This window comes from Rhincodon typus, chromosome 34 (assembly GCF_021869965.1).
Source record: "Rhincodon typus isolate 14 chromosome 34, sRhiTyp1.1, whole genome shotgun sequence".
NCBI classification, from domain to species: Eukaryota; Metazoa; Chordata; class Chondrichthyes; order Orectolobiformes; family Rhincodontidae; genus Rhincodon; species Rhincodon typus.
Genome location: NC_063365.1, coordinates 914,215 through 931,649, shown reverse-complemented (window position 1 = coordinate 931,649; position 17,435 = coordinate 914,215). Strand labels below are relative to the sequence as shown.

Here is a 17,435-nt window from a genome sequence, read left to right as displayed (position 1 = left end):
TGATAAGGGTAATGCTGTCGATCTCGTATTTATGGACTTGCAAAGGCATTTGATACAGTTCCACACAACGGACTTGAGGAAAGTGATAGGTCATGGAGTAAAGCAACAGTAGCAACGTGGATGCAAAATTGACCGAGTGATAGGAAACAAAGAGTAATGGTAAATGGGTCTGTTTTGGGCTGGAGGAGGGTTTATAGTGGAGTTCCCTAGGGATGGCTTTAGGCGCCTTTGTTTTCCTGATAAATATTAATGATTGGAATCTTGGTATGCAGTGGGGAATTTCAAAGTGTGCAAATGACACAAAACTTGGGAGATTTATAAACTGAAAACTTGGAAGAATTATAAACTGTGAGAACTCCAAAAGGACATTACAAGTTGGTGGAGTGAGAGGATAAATGTCAGATGACGTTCAATGTGGAGAAGGGTAAAGTGATGTATTCTCGTATTCTATGAGGTCAACTTAGCTGATCTCATTAAAATCATTATGGATAGCTTTCAAAATTTTGAGGGGTCTGGACAGAGAGAGACAGTTTGTGCTCATAAATGGCTCAAGAACCATAGGGCACAGTTTTAAAGGGTTTTGTAAAAGAAGCAAATGCAATATCTCAGAAAACATTTTCACACAGTGAGTAGTTAGGGTCTGGGAATGTGGAGGAACCAGATTCAATTGAGGCATTCAAGAGGAAATTATTTAATTATTAAAATAAAAACAGTATCTTGGATTATGGGAAAACAGTAGGAGACTGGCACAAAGTTAAAATGCTCAGAGAGCCAGTACAGGCACAATGGGCTGAATAGCCTTCCTCTGCACTGTAACGATTCTATGATTTAATGATGGTGTTAACCACATAAACACAGTGGCCATAAGAGCAGGCCAGAAGCTGGGAACATTGTGGCGAGTAACTCACTTCCTGACTCCACTTGCCTGGATGAGTGCAGCCCCAACAACGTTCAAGAAGCTTCACACCATCCAGGACAAAGCAGCTCGCTTGACTGGCACTACATCCACAAGCATCCACTCCCTCCTCCACGGAAGTACAGTACTACCAATACTGAGCAATCTACAAGATGCACTGCAGAAATTCACCAAAGATCCTCAGACAGCACTTTCCAAACCGAAGACTACTTCCATCTAGAAGGACAAGGGTAGCAGACACATGGGAACACCACCACCTCCAAGTTCCTCACCGAGCCACTCACCATCCTGACTTGGAAATATATCGCTGTTCCTTCACTATCGCTGGGTAAAAATCCTGGAATTCCATCCCTAATGGCATTGTGGGCCAACCTACAGGTGGCAGACAGCAGCAGTTCAAGAAGGCAGCTCACCATCACCCTCTCAAGGGCATCTAGGGATGGGTAAGAAATGCTGGCCAGCCAGCGATGCCCACATCCCACAAATGAATTTTTAAAAAATGCTGTGAATATTAGTTGTAGCCAGAAGATCAGGAACATTTTAGAAACCAGCAAAGGATGACTGAAAGAATTATAGAGAGAGGTTGACACATGAGAGAAAACCAGCAAAAAATATACAACAGACACTAAGAATGTCACCAAATATATAATAATGAAAATGGGAGCTAAGACAAGAATAGTTTCTTGAGAAGATGAGCCGGGGAATTAATCATGGGAAATGAGAAAATGGCAGGGACCTTGTACATGTATTTTGTATCTGTATTCACAGTAAAAACTGCAAAAGTATCACACAATAATTGCAGACAATTGAGACACAAATGTGAGGAAGGAACTTCAAACGTTATTGTATCGCTAGTGAAAAATGACCAGGAAAGCTAATGAGGCTATAGTTCCTGGACCTGATATCCTGTATTCTAGGACCATGAAGAAAGTGGCTGCATTGGTGGTAACCTTCCAAAATTCAAAGTTCCCTGGATTCTAGAAAGGTTGCAGATTGGAAAACCAATGTAATACCTCTATTCAAGAAAGGCGTGAGACAGAAAGCAGGAGACTAAAGTCGATTAGCTTAAAATCTATCATTAACAAGATACTAGAATTCATTATTAAGGAATACAAGTGTAACAAGTAATTAGGAAGACAAATGGCATGTTGGCCTTTATTACAAAGGGAATAGAATATAAAAGTAGGGAAGTCCATGCAACTGTACGGGGCATTGGGAAGACCCAACATTCTCTCTTATTTTCTTTCCTGCTGTGTGTATTCTGAGCTTAATGTATGGCAGAAGCTTCTGGAAGTGGAAGCCATGTGTCAGCACAGTAATCGACACGCATGGGTTTCCCAGTGGCTGGGTTAGGCTGAGAGAGAATGTTGGTGAGACCACGTCGAAAATACTGTAATAAAAACAAGACTGGATGGAGAAACTGAACAGCTCTGTGGAGAGAGAAACAGAGTCCATATTTCGGGTCCAATGATCCCTTCAGAACTCTGGAGTACTTTGTACATTTTAAAGAGGAATAAACTTGCAGTTTAGGGAATGTTCACTGAACTGATTCCTAGATGAAAGTTTAGGAAAAGTTGAGCAAGTTGGACCTATACTCATTGGAATTTAAATGAGGCAATCTCATTGAAACAGGTAAGGTTCTAGAGCCAGAAGGCTCTTCACAGGATCATGACTGATTTCAGATGTTGAGCACCAGGGATTATGAGGTGATTTAAGCAAAGTGTTGAAATCCATGGTTGGTTGTAATGTAGTGAATAAGGGGAAACTGTTTCTATTGGAAGAAGTAAAACAGTGACTTAGTAAGTTAGAACAGGAGGAAGCTTTTATTGTGTTGTTAAAGTTATTACGATCTGGAATGTGTGGTCTGAAGCTCATGAGAGCAGATCCAATAGTACGTTTCTGGCGATGTTTGCCTTTTTCCTCATAGTTCCCAAAAACCACAGGTTGTTACTACCTGAGAGTTTGGCTAAATTTCCCCTCAATTTCCATTTCTGTGTCACTTATGCACATGGAGGTTGTCCCTGAGAGAGGAGAGTTACTGGAAGCAGCTACTACTACTCTTCAGTCCGGAAATGGCTGTCTCAACCAATTTGTTCCCACTTCCCTGGGCCTTGAATTTAGCTGCGGATTATAGAATGTGACCAAAATCCTTGTGAAAATCCACACAGGGGACATCCACACAATGTCCTCCATTCAGCATCTCAGTGACTCAAACTGAAGAGCTGTATGCGATTTCCCCTGATGTGCTTTGTGTTTGACACATACTGACTGTCTCTCTAAGCAGCCCATTTTGCAAATGCCTGCAAACTGTGCCTCTGATGTTCTAATGCTCAGTGGCCCATCATGACAGCACCGGAGGGATGGTTCTAGACTAAGGGAGTAGGAGATTTAAAACAGATATGAGGAAAAATTACCTCTCTCAAAGGATCGTGAATCGGTGGAGAGAGAAAGTAGGAACTGCAGATGCTGGAGAATCTGAGATAACAAGTTGTAGAGCTGGATGAACACAGCAGGCCAAGCAGCATCAGAGGAGCAGGAAAGCTGACGTTTCGGGCCTAGACCCTTCTTCAGAAATGGGGGAGGGGAAGGGGGTTCTGAAATAAATAGGGAGAGAGGGGGAGGCGGATAGAAGATGGATAGTGGAGAAGATAGGTGGAGAGGAGACAGACCGGTCAAAGAGACGGGGATGGAGCCAGTAAAGGTGAGTGTAGGTGGGGAGTTAGGGAGGAGATAGGTCAATCCAGGGAGGACGGACAGGTCAAGGGGGCGGGATGAGGTTAGTACGTAGGAGATGGGGGTGGGGCTTGAGGTGGGAGGAGGGGATAGGTGGGAGGAAGGACAGGTTAGGGAGGCGGGGACGAGCTGGGCTGGTTTTGGGATGCGATGGGGGAGGGGAGATTTTGAACCTTGTGAAGTCCAACTCTCCGACACCACCTCCTACCGCCCCCTTGATCATGACCCCACCCCCGACAACCAAACCATCATCTCCCAAACCATCCACAACCTCATCACTTCAGGTGACCTCCCACCCACAGCCTCCAACCTCATCGTTCCCCAACCCCGCACCGCCCGCTTCTATCTCCTTCCCAAAATCCACAAACCTGACTGCCCTGGTCGACCCATTATCTCCGCCTGCTCCTGCCCCACCGAACTTATCTCCACCTATCTGGACTCCATTTTCTCCCCCTTGGTCCAGGAACTCCCTACCTACGTCCATGACACCACCCATGCCCTCCACCTCCTCCAGAACTTCCAATTCCCCAGTCCCCAACACCTCATCTTTACCATGGACGTCCAGTCCCTATACACCTGCATTCCCCATACAGATGGCCTAAAGGCCCTCCGCTTCTTCCTGTCCCACAGGCCCAACCAGTCCCCCTCCACTGACACCCTCATCCACTTAGCCGAACTCGTCCTCACCCTCAACAACTTCTCTTTCAATTCCTCCCACTTCCTGCAGACAAAGGGGATGGCCATGGGTACCCGCATGGGCCCAAGCTATGCCTGCCTCTTTGTAGGTTACGTGGAACAATCCCTCTTCCGTACCTACACTGGCCCTAAACCCCACCTCTTCCTCCGTTACATTGATGACTGTATCGGCGCCGCCTTGTGCTCCCACGAGGAGCTCGAACAGTTCATCCACTTCACCAACACCTTCCACCCCAACCTTAAGTTCACCTGCACCATCTCTGATACCTCTCTCTCCTTCCTGGAGCTTTCTGTCTCCATCTCCAGCAACCACCCAGAAACCGATATCCATTTCAAGCCCACCGACTCCCACAGCTACCTAGAATACACCTCCTCCCACCCACCTTCCTGCAAAAATGCCATCCCCTATTCCCAATTCCTTCGCCTCCGCTGCATCTGCTCCCAGGATGAGGCATTCCACTTCCGTACATCTCAGATGTCCTCGTTTTTCAAGGACCGCAACTTCCCCCCCTCAGTGGTCGAGAACGCCCTCGACCATGTCTGCTGCATTTCCCGCAACTCATCCTTCACACCCCCTCCCGCAATAACAACCAAAACAGAATCCCCCTCGTCCTCACGTAACACCCCATCAACCTCCGGATCCAACACATCATCCTCCAACACTTCCGCCGTCTGCAATCCGACCCCACCACCAAAGACATTTTTCCCTCCCCACCCTTATCTGCCTTCTGGAGGAACCACTCTCTCCGTGACTCCCTTGTCCGCTCCACATTTCCCTCCAGCCCCACCTCACCCGGCACTTTTCCCTGCAACCTCAGGAAGTGCTACACCTGCCCCTCTGATGCTGCTGTGAATCTGTGGAATTCACTTCCTCAGAGTGTGGTGGATGCTGGGACATTGGGTAAATTTAAGGGGGATATCAACACATTTTTAATTAGTAATGGGCTGAAGGGTTATGGAGAGTGAGCAGGAAAGTGGATTTGAGGCCAAGATGAGATCAGCCATGTTTGTATTAAAAGACAGATAAGGCATGAGGGCTGAATGGCCTACTCCAGCTCCTTGTTCCTCCGCTACTGTCAGCAAAAAGGGTAAGAGTTGAAATCGATTCTGAGTATGTTGCCCACCACTCTTCCTCCTCCCCTCCTCCAGTGTTGAAGCTACCTATCGGAAAATCCAATACCAAAATACTTTGCTTTCCAGATGACATCCAGGTGCGTTTCTACGAGGATGATGACAATGGTTGGGAGGCCTACGGAGATTTTGGACCTACAGATGTTCACAGACAGGTAAATAAAAACACTGCAGTTCATTGAAACCCTCTCCTGGTGAACAATTCGGCTACAGGGTACCCTGGTTTTGTGCATGTTCTGTCACTGCTATACTCTCCCTCACACTGTGTGCTGCTGGGCTTTGTGTTCTGGGACTGCATCCTAAATAGTAAAAAGTATGAAGAAGTGGGGGGAAAGAGAGAGAGAGAGAGCAAGAGAAAGAGAGAATCCAGGCTTAACATCTGAACACTAATTTGTACACTCTGCCTTTCTATTCCTGGACTCTCCAGCGGGCTGAAATACTTAGTTTCTGTGACATTTACCTGAATACCTTAACACCTTTGAAACTTCAATCAAGTCATGATTTAACCTTCTAAATTCCAGGCACTACAGCCTTTGTTTGCTTTATGCTCTCCTTATAATGGAACCCTTAGCATTCAGCTATCTGTCTGGTAAAGCTACACTGCTCCCTCTCCAAGGCCAGCATCTGCTTGTGAAGGAGCAGTGCCCAGAGCTACACAGATAATCACCAGCTGTGGTCTTCATGTTTCTGAAGCATGACATTATTCTAATCCTCGAGCTAAAACAGGCCAGCATTTCTTCAGGTGTTCTTTATCGGTTTCTTCACATTGTAATAATCTCTATACGTGGACCCTCTGCTCTCTCTCAAACTGCACTCTCACCAGTTACAAAGTGCCCTGTTCACTCCAAAGAGAATGACCTCACATTTACCTGCACTGAAATAAATTTTCTACTGTTTTATTATTGATCAATCCACATCTCCCGGTAATTTTAGATTTTCATCTGCGTTGATTACAACGCTGCCTTCTGTTGGGTCACTAGTAGATTTGGAAATGTGCCTTTTTCTCCCATCTTCTCGGTCATTAATAAATAAATAGCTGAGAGGTCATTCCTCACTGGATTACCAACACTCACCTCCTGCTGATTACAATCACTCTCCAATATTCTCACTCTCTGTTTCCTTCCTCTTAGCTAACTTCAACTTTTGCTAACAATCACTTGAAAAGGACCTTCTCAAATGCCTCTGATACACCATATGAATAACAGTTGTAGACAGTTCATTAATTTAGTCTCCTCTTTAAGAAATTCAGTCAGGCACATCCTGCTCTTTATAAATCCAGCTTTGAAACTGGGTTTTATGCCCTACTTTCTAACGTAACTTTGCTTCAAAACTACATCATGAGCTGCAAAGTGCTTTGGGCGATGTGAAGTTGTGAGAGGCACTACAGAAAAGTCAGTTTTTTTTCTTTTTTTTAATCTAACACCTCACCTGAAGGAGGTACTTCTGACAGTGCAGCTCTCCATCAGTATTAACCCTCTGAACAGTGCGGCATTCCCTCAGCTCTGACTCTCTGACAATGCAGCACTCCTTCAACCGTGATCCTCTGACATGCAGCGCTCCCCAAGCTCTGATCCTTTGACAGTGTGGCGCTCCTTCACTGGAGCGTTGGCCTTGTGTTTTGAACCTGTTCCCTCTCACAGTGGGACAAGATGTTTTTTCTCTGAACTATTGTAATTTAATGATCAGGATTCCAGCCCAGCTGATGTTCACCAGATGTTGCCCATTTGAAAGTTACTGTTTAGCAGCTGTGCAAACATCTGGAAATGTGATTTCTCTGTGGGTTTGTTTATTGCTCAGTTTGCCATTGTTTTCCGGACCCCGCGATACTGGAATATCGATATTGAGAAACCAATCACCGTCTTTGTCCAGCTGAAGAGGAGGAAGGATGGTGAAACCAGTGAGGCCAAGGCATTTACTTACTGCCCCCGAGTGGAAGGTAAGTCTGCAATCCTGGTCTGGAGCTGGGGGCCCAGATATACTCTCACCAGCAGCGAGACTTCCAAGTGCTGTTTCAGAGGTCAGCCAATTAAACCTGACCCTTTGAAAGAAAACGGGAAGTATATTTAAAAAAACAGCATATCACAACCTCAGGACATCTCAATGCAATTGAGCTACTTTGCGAATTGCAGCTAAACTGACAGCTGATTGTCACACAGCGAGGTCCCTCAGATGGAAAATAGCCATGTTGATGTTTGCCACAGATTTTATGGTAGTTGTTTCCCTCAGGGGAGAGGAGCTGAGAATCCAGGTCTGTACATCAATGTTCAGGATTCCAGAGCAAACGTACACCACACGACGGTGCTCAGGATCACTTTTCAATCTTCAGGACTGCAAGGATTTGTTCAGAACTTTGTGCTCAATTTACAACCCTTGTGGAGATGATTGTGGCCTCTCTCCCAGTCCTGTGTGGCCTCACCTCTCCTTGCCATAAAACCATAAGACAGGAGCAGTAGTAGGCCATTTGGCCCATCAAGTCTGCTTTGCCATTCAACAGGGTCATGGTTGATATGGTAATCCTCGACTCCACTTTCCTGCCTTTACCTTTCATTCCCTTACTGATTTGAAAATCTGTTTATCTCAACCTAGAACATAGTTAGTGACCCAGCCTCGACAGCTCCCCGCAGTAAAGAATTCCACAGATTCACTACACTTTGAGTGAAGCAATTCCTCCTCATCTTTGTCTTAAATGTGCAATTCCTTATTCTGCAATTACATCCTCTGGTCATAGACTCTCCCACAAGGGGGAAATAATCTTTGTGGATAATTGGCTGGGACGTCTGAGTGATCCATGGTCTCACTTTGGGTTGAGCCTCCTTCAGCCTTTAGGCCGAGATCAGCCTTCCCCTTGGGCCCAGAGTTTCCAGCTTGGTCTGAGCCTGCCTGCTGCCACCCGCTATTCAAGATAAGGAGCAAGGTTGCCAATCTCAATATGCCCCTCATAACCCGTGTGTCCAAGACTGGAGTGAGCGCTCACAGGGCTGCAGTACTGATTGATGCACTAAGTTTTTCAAAACAGAAGTTACTTTTCTTTTTTGCTTTAATCTCCCTACAGTTAGATATTAAGCAAGGGACAGCGGGGCTATGTTTTTGCAAATGCTGATTTGATGGGAAGCCATTTGCATCACTCCTTTGTTTTCCTTCCAACAGACAAAGAAGAAGTCCATCGCAAAAGGCAGAAGAGACTCCCTCATTTCTCGGATCATTTTGGGGGAGGGGGCTCATCAGGGGGAGCTACAGGATTTGGCGGAAGAGGAGGGGGAGGAGGTGAGGCCTGAATTTTAATCTTGTTTGAATTCTTTTATCGGGAGATAGAGACCAGTGCCTCCAATAGCTGGGAAACTGCAGAGGAGAGTGGGGGCAGGGGAAGGGAGCAGAGGTTGAATGAACTGGGGGTGGTGTTATCTTGTGTGCAGCAGCTGGCCAGCTGACTGAATGGTGAGCTCCATGAGCACTCTCAGGACCTCTGTTGCTCTCTTTACAGGTTATAACTTCAATTCTATCGGTTTCATGAACAGTTTTGGGAACCCACACTGCACGTTCCAACAGGGAATGCACCACTCTGGGGGACCACAGGGGTGTATGGAACTAACCACTGAGCAGAGCCTCCAATACACCACCTCACCACAACACACGGTCCAGAACACGGACAGCTCTTCAGGGGAGGCTCATCAGCTCCCCACTCGGTCAGGTAGGTGAGATGACATGTGCAGAAATGCAGCGGATGCAGTGTACCAGGACTATCAGAAGGACATTGACGGGACAGTGCAAGGGATCCTGGAGAAGAAGCATTGAAATAGGGGAAGCCACAGCTGCTTTGCAAGTGTGAGAATTGTGGGGGTTTCCTGAGTAGTTGGTGATAGGAAGCCGTGTCCCACAGGGTCTGTTCTGTACACCATGTCGATGATTTTGAGTTTGTGGGAGTGGTGACCCAGTTTGAAGGCAATGTTCAAATCTGTAAAGCAGCTTCAAGAGGAAGATTGTACTGCAATGGGTTGGGTAAAAAAGTTCCCTTTTGGACAGTGTGTGTGTTGAGGCAGGGGAGTTGGTGTATAAAAAAGAGGTAAAGATCCTAATCAGGCTGTAAAGTGGCGAGGGGCTGATTGAGGAGGAAATGATTTCGAAGGGTTCAGGTATATGTTAATGGAGCACCTCAAGTGGATTCGACCATTAAAAATGACATTGAATCATGCGTTTTGCTGTAAGAGTACAAAAGTTTGTACAAAATAGTACATTGAAACAAAATCTAAAGTGATAGTCTCCAAATTAAGACAAACAATCCTCTGACTGCAGCACTCGCTCAGTTCTGACTTTCTGACAGTGCAGTGCACCCTCCGTACCGACCCTCCGACAGTGCGCGCACCCTCAGCACCGACCCGTACTACACTGGAGCTATCAGGTCCTGTAGATGGTGGCAGCTGCCTTCATCATGAGTCGCAGTGAGTTGGCATGGCCATCCAACAGGCCACATCCTGCCTGTTACACCCCACGCAGTTTTTACAGACTGCGCAAAGAGCTTTGCGTTCACTTTTACATTAAGTGTCAATCTATCCCCTCTCTTGCCAATCTCATTGTTCACTTCACTCCACCTCTTACTATATTTGGTCCGGCTCTTGCTTGAAGAATTCACCTGATGTGTATCATATAGCCTGTCTTTTGCTTCACCATATTCTTTGTCTCCAAGGAACTCTAGCCTTGATTCGTCCTTATTGAAATGTTCAGAACTTGTACCAGAAACTATATTGGGTCTTGTTCAATGTAGAAGTTCCAGTTTAAATTATTTTTAAGATTGATAGAATCATACAGTACAGAAGGAGCCCTTCGGCCCATTGAGTCTGTACAGCTAAAAAATACACTACTACCTACACGAGTCCCACTTTCCTACACTAGGCCCATAGCTGTGACAAATTCTCCACTCTAACTTGATTCAGGAACCGGTTCTTTAAACTGGAAAACTGCCAACCACTCTGCTATATAGTGAGGTGAGAGAGGAAACCAAAAGATTGCAGAACAGATAATCTAACAATCATTGTTGAGAAATTGTGTGTAGAATGACAGAGCTCCTTTACGTTTCAGCTGATCAAAGAAACCCGCCCTAGATTTGTAGAGAATAGGCCATGATTGCTGAAGCATATTGAACGTTTTCAAGAGGTGACTAAAGTTGTAGACAAAGGATGTCCCTGCATGTTATTTATGTGTCTGTAGCATTTATTTGGACTGCCAGAACTCATTTACAAAAGTGCCTCATCAGAGATTGTTGGCAAAGGTGGAAGCTTGTGGGATTGAAGACAAATGATTGACCTGTTAGGAAATGGGCTAAGTATTGGGAGATCCAGAGGTGAATAATGGGCAGAGTGGTGTCTTGCACTGGTCCTATGATCTTGTGTTGTACTATCAAACTATTCACTGTATTTATCAGTGACTGAGATGATTGTGTAGAAAATCATGTATAGTCAAAGTTTACTTAGAGATAAGTGATATTGCACACAGAGTGGATTGAAACATTAAAATTACCAAGAGATATTGACAGACTGAGAATGAGCAAAACTGTGGCAAATATTTTTTGAAGTAGGCAAGTGTGAGACTATCGAATTTGGACTTAATCAGTGGACTCTCGGCGGTTCGGGGTGGAGGGCGTCCCGGTAAATACATTATTAAAGTGTCATAAACATGTCTAGAAAATAATTCAAAAGGTTAGGGGACTGCTGGCCTTTTATATACAGGAGGGGAAACTTGATGCTTGACTTGCATAAAGTCCTGCTTACAGCAGTTCGCGGCACCAGTGGGAAGGAGATATTGGCTTTGGAGGGAGTGTAGTGAAGATTTATCAGAAGCCAAAGGTTACATTACAAGAAGAGATTCTACAAACTAGTGTTGTAGATCTTATGACTTAAAAAGTTATGGGTTCATATTAAGGAGAATGGATAAGGTATACTCTTTCCGCTTTTGGGGCATCTAGGACATAGTCTGGAATCAGTAGTGTAATTAGGAAACACTTTTAAGCGTAAAGGATGGTAGAGATTTGGGATCACCTGTAAACAGCAATTGATACTGAATTATTTGTTAATTGTAAAAGAGTTTTGCAAATTTGTGTTAGCTAAAGGTATCATGGGATATAGGGCAAATCGGCTAAAGCTACTAAGGGAAACGGGCCAAATTAGCTAAAGTACTAAGGGATATGGGGCATGTGCAGGTAAATGTAATTACGCTATGATCTCATTGAATGACAGAACAGGCTTGAGGACTGCATGGCTTTCTCCTGTTTGAATGTGGAGCTTGTTTAGTAGGAGATGCTGGTCACTAATTCTTCCTTTGTTCTACAGAGCAATTTCTTCATATGAGAGCTCTACAGATTACAGAGCGTACAGCCCGAGCTTTGTTGGACTATGCCATCACTGGGGACGTACGCATGCTATTGGCTGTTCAGAGACACCTGACAGCTATTCAGGATGAAAATGGAGACACGTAAGTAATTGTTTATTCCTGAAACAATGTGTTTACAGTGATGTCTCCTTGGTGATGTATTTTTGATGATGTACCTACCCAGTGGTGTGTTTACAGTGACGTACTGTGATTCCATTAGAGACTGAAAAAAGATATGAATTTCCCAGTGCCCTCTGCAATCACATAATGAGATTTCACAACCCAAGACTTTTACTACAACAAACAAATTAAAATCAACATTATCTAATTATTAGTTCACAGGCAATTAATATGCTGCATTACAGCTAAAGCTATTGTCAGAATTCACTTCTTAACATCGCTGAAAACCCCAAACCATATTGATACCTCCTCCATACTCTTGGCAGGAGTCACTTTAAGCCATGTGTATGAGAATCCTGAGATTCTTCTGCCTGAACAGCCTCCCTTCTCCCTGCCCAACCAGGGTGAAACTTCCAGTGTCCTTTTAAAAGCACTCCTCTTCACACAATCTTTTGAACACAAATGGGTTCCAAATAACAAGATACACTGTCACAATTCCTCGATTCTTAACTCTTCACAATCTTTGTTTCATCAAGCAGGGTTTCAGCCCTTGCTTGGATGAGCCCAAAATACATAGGAGCAGATGTAGACTATTTATTCCATTGAATCTGCTGAGCCATTCAATGAGATCATAATTGATCTGATAATCTTCAACTCCACTTTCCTGCCTTTTCCCCATAACCCTTGATTCCCATCTTAAAAATCTGTCTATCTCAAACTTGAATCTAATTAATGATCCAGCCTTGACAGCCCTCTATGATGAAGTATTCCAAAGATTCACTACTCTCTCGGAGAAGAAATATCTCCTCATCTCTGTCTTAAATGGGTAACCTCTTATTCTGAGATTATACCCTTTGGTCCAAACTTTCCTACAACCTCTCCACATCTACTCTGTCAAGTCCCTTTAATTGTGTTTCAATGAGGTCATCTCTTATTCCACCAAACTCCAATGAGTACAGGCCAAACCTACTCCACCACTTGTCATAAGAGTATCCCTCCATACCCAGGAGCAGCTGAGTGAATCTTCTCTGGACTGCCTCCAATTCCAGGATAGCTTTCCTTAAAGATTCCCTTTCTTTTGACTAGCTGCTTACGGACTAGACCAGACCCCCTCAAATTATTTTAAGAAGGTAGCCTAGACCCTAACTTTTTATTTTTTTTAAAGGTAGGTATGAAGTGCATGTTCCAGATATGATGTGACTGGTCAAACTACTCGACATTAAGCAAAACACAATTTATTTAAACACTACAGTTAAAATACAAACAAAAGGAAGAGGAATTTAGAATGACTTAACTATTGGAAAACTTAACTAATAATAGATACAGTATTTACTATATTAGAACAGTTAATTAGTAATAACATCCCATAAACACACCACTTGGCAAAAAGGTAAATTCAAACACAGATTCTTACATGCAGTTTTCCAATCAGGGTGGAACAACATCAAGAGAGATTTCAGAGAATGTAGCAGCTAGGAATCATTTTTACTGAAACTCCAACTCTTCTGGGACCCAAACAGCTTCTTATTGCTACAGGAAGTTTGATCTGTGAGAACCGGCCACTCCACTTCCATTGTTTCAAAACAAAACCTAAAGGCCTCCTCTGTTGACTTAGGCCATCTCCCATAGCCCACTTTGACACCTCTGCTTTTACCATCTCTCTTCAAATAAAAACTCGGGACAAAACAACCTTTTTAATGTGACAGCATTGTCACACTGGCAAAGGAGCATCTGCTTTCGTCTCCTCCCTGAAATCTTTCTGTCTGATTGAATTTAAGAGTCTGTCAGCAGCAAGACCAGGTCCTTTCTCCTTTCTATCCTAGTGTTCAAACTTACAGCTGACATTGAATAAGTTTTGATTTACATTTCTTGTCTCCATAATGAGTAGATCATGTGCGTTGGTCTCCAGGCAGACTTGGTATCAGGTTACACAGGCCTACTCCAAGCAGATTGCACAGAGGTCCCATCCCCTTCTCCAAGCAACTCCATTTTACCGCAAATTAAAGAAGACTGTCTGAAGCATAACCATCTTATAAAGTCCAGTGCACTCAGCAACAGCATGGAATGTGAAAGAATTTGAGAAGGATTTGGGGAAGTAAATGGGAAAAGACTAGTTTTGGAGAGCAGCAGGTTTAGAGGGCAGTGGGTTCCAGCTGCCATCCCAGTTCTGAGGTATCCTAGTTGACTTTGGAGTCTTGTGCCCACCTTTGCCGGGGTTGGTGGATTTGTCCAAGAACTGACTGGGATGTGGATATCAATTCTCACAGGGTGGAGACTGGGGTTTGAAGGAAATCTACTGTACCCACTGAGGAAAGTTGATCACAGAGGGAGGAGCCAATCCAATCCATATACCTCCCCCAAATCAGGTCAACGAAATGTCTCAGTGCTATCTGAGGCTGGCACTTTGTTCCAGATACTATTTGCAGACAGTGCTGAGCTGCACTTTTAATGGGCTCTCTTCTCTCAACAGTTCATTACATTTGGCCATCATCCATCAACAGCCTCTGGTGGTTCAGCAGCTGCTCCAGGTTATCGTCAGTATTCCAGGGCAGAACATCATCAACATTCCCAATGATCTACGTCAGGTCAGTCTCTGTACATCAGCATTCCCAATGATCTACGTCAGGTCAGTCTCTGTACATCAGCATTCCCAATGATCTACGTCAGGTCAGTCTCTGTACATCAGCATTCCCAATGATCTACGTCAGGTCAGTCTCTGTACAATAATATTCCCAATGATCTCTTAAAACGTATATGACCTAAAGGTTTGGTCATCTGACCTAACATTCCTCTATGTGGCTCAGTGTCATACTTGGTTTTGGAATTGCTTTCCTTTGTACTCGACATTTATTTAGATTGAAGCTGATTTGATGTTTACATGCCTATCCTTCCAGCCTTTTTAATGTCATCTGGTATCTTATTATATTTCACATCAATTAGTTACCCATCAAGTTGCTGTACACAGAAATGTGGCTCTTCTACTTCCAATTCCTGAATCCAGATCACTGAAGGTGTCACATTCAAATATAGCAAAGACAGCATATACACATATAGCAAACAAGGCCACAGGGATTAGGTATACAGTGATGCTGTCTCTACACTGTCCCCATCAAACTGCCCCCAGGGCAGGTACAGCATTGGGTTATATTACAGAGTGAAGCTTCCACTACACTACCCCAACAAACACTCCCAGTTCAGGGACAGCATGGAGTTAGATACAAAATAAATCTTGCACTACACTGACCCCATCAGACACTCCCAAAACAGGTACAGCAAGGGGTTAGATACAGAGTAAAGCTGCCTCTACACTATTGTCATCCAATGCTCCCAGGACATGTACAGCACAAGATAAGCTACAGAGTAAAGGTCTCTCGATACTTCCCCATCAAACACTCCCTGGACAGGTACAGTATAGGGATTTGTTACAGAGTGAAGCCCCCTCCAACTGTCCTCATAAAACACTCCCACGACTGGGACAGCATGGATACAGAGTAAAGCTTCCACTGCACTGTCTCCCATCAAACACAGCTAGGGCGGGGGTAGCATGGGGTTAGATAGAGAGTAAAGCTCTCTCTGTACTGTACCCCATCAAACACTCCCAGGACAGGGACAGAATAGGGTTAGCACTTTGATCACTGTGCTGTAAGCCTCAAACATTTTGTGATTGCTTTGTTTTCTGTATCCTAGACCCCTTTGCACCTTGGAGTAATCACCCAGCAACACAGGATTGTTGAGCTCTTACTCACTGCTGGGGCTAATGCCACTATTTTGGATCGTCATGGAAACTCTATCCTCCACCTTGCTCTCCACAGAAAAGATGAGAAGATGGTGGAATTACTGCTGGAACATGTCAAACCTCAGGCCCTCAGCAGGCTGATGAAAATGCCAGACTGTAATGGTAATGTTCACAAACCCATCGTTAAAATGTCCACCACCGTTTCTTTTCTTTATTAATTCACAGGATGAGGGCATCGCTGGCTTAATTGCCCAGAGGGCAGTTAAAATCAAACACATTGCTGTGGTCTGGAGTCACATGTAGGCCAGACCAGGTAAGGATGGCAGTTTCCTTCCCTAAAGGACATTAGTGAACCAGATGGGTTTTTCCCCAACAATCAATTCATGGTCATCATTAGACTCTTAATTCCAAATATTTATTGAATTCAAATTCCATCATCTTCCATGGAGGGATTTGAACCCAGTTCCCCAGGACATTATCTGGGTCTCTGGATTGACAGTCCAGCGATAATACCACTAGGCCATCACCTCCCCCTGGTCTGATGCAAGCTGCCAAAGCACAGGAGCCCAGGTTTGACCCCTGGTGGTGGTGGTGGAGTTAACTGACCTCCCCTCCAATGGTGGGACCACTGCAATTTTCCCAGTTTTCCTTGTATTCCAGAGAGGTTGGGATTCCTGCTGCTGATCTTCATGCACAATCCTGTGTGTGGCTGCTCGAGTGAGGAGTACCTGTGCCTGTGTTACTGTGTCCGCATCCCCAGGCGCCTTCTGGTCTCTTAATAGCTATGCCCAGCAAGGTTCAATACCATAGGACATAAAGGAGATCAAATATAACCCAAAACTTCCACCTTTTTTTAAGATGTAGAATCTCAGCAAATGTGTAACTGATATTTTTCTTAGCCAATCATGGAGTGTCCATTTTTAACTGACTGTGCCTGATCTGTTCCTTTCTTTCTCCAGGATTGTACCCTGTGCATTTGGCAGTGAAAGCCATGAATAAAAATTTGGTGCAAGTTCTGCTGAACAAAGGAGCCGATAAAGACGTAGCTGAACAGAAGAGTGGCCGAACGCCCTTGCACTTGGCTGTGGAGGTCCAGAGTCTGAATCTGGCTGCGCACCTCTTGTTGGAAGTAAGTTACTTTAGACATGGTAATGGTGTCTCTGCAGATGGCCATGGGGCACTCACCTCCTCATCCTTTCTCCCCTAGCACGTATTCTGTAGGTTGCTAAACCAGCCTGTTCTCTCGCGCTTAACATCAAGGCCGATAAAAGACACATTTTTAATCAGTAAGAGAAAAGGCAGGGAAGTGGAGGTGAGATTATCAGATCAGTCATGATCCCATTGAATGGCACAGCAGACTCAATGGACCAAATGGCCTACTTCTGCTCCTACATGTTACAATCACCAAGGAGTCTGTGCTCTCCAGGGTCTCCTGAGGTGAAGTTTTCCGGGCGTTTACCAGTGTGCAGTATTGGTCACTAGCCAACTGGGATGGATAAATTGGTGTTTCTGAGATCCTTAAAGAGAGCTTGATGAACAATGGGGAAAGTATAACAGCAGTCCAATGAAAGAGCTACAATATTCTGCATGTTCCAATGTTTATGGAGGCAGGGGTCTTGTCACTTAAGCTGCTTCTGAAGTGTTTAAAGTTTTATATCCATACTTTGCAAGTCAGAAACTAGTCCTGAATTCTTTGTGCTATGTTCTCCCCCAATTCAGGCTGCTGCTTTACCAGCCTCCTTA

At 44.6% G+C, this 17,435-nt stretch overlaps 1 protein-coding gene across 1 annotated transcript in view; it reads left to right on the top strand.

The window, feature by feature from the left end:
* Nucleotides 1–17,435, top strand: part of LOC109917574 (nuclear factor NF-kappa-B p100 subunit-like) — a 37,566-nt gene that overhangs the window by 12,723 nt on the left and 7,408 nt on the right. The window contains exons 9-16 of the mRNA XM_048616305.1: nt 5,546–5,631; nt 7,274–7,412; nt 8,624–8,740; nt 8,958–9,164; nt 11,797–11,938; nt 14,427–14,541; nt 15,644–15,854; nt 16,652–16,821. Of these exons, the coding sequence (XP_048472262.1) occupies nt 5,546–5,631; nt 7,274–7,412; nt 8,624–8,740; nt 8,958–9,164; nt 11,797–11,938; nt 14,427–14,541; nt 15,644–15,854; nt 16,652–16,821 (1,187 nt within the window). The remainder of the gene's footprint in view (nt 1–5,545; nt 5,632–7,273; nt 7,413–8,623; nt 8,741–8,957; nt 9,165–11,796; nt 11,939–14,426; nt 14,542–15,643; nt 15,855–16,651; nt 16,822–17,435) is intronic.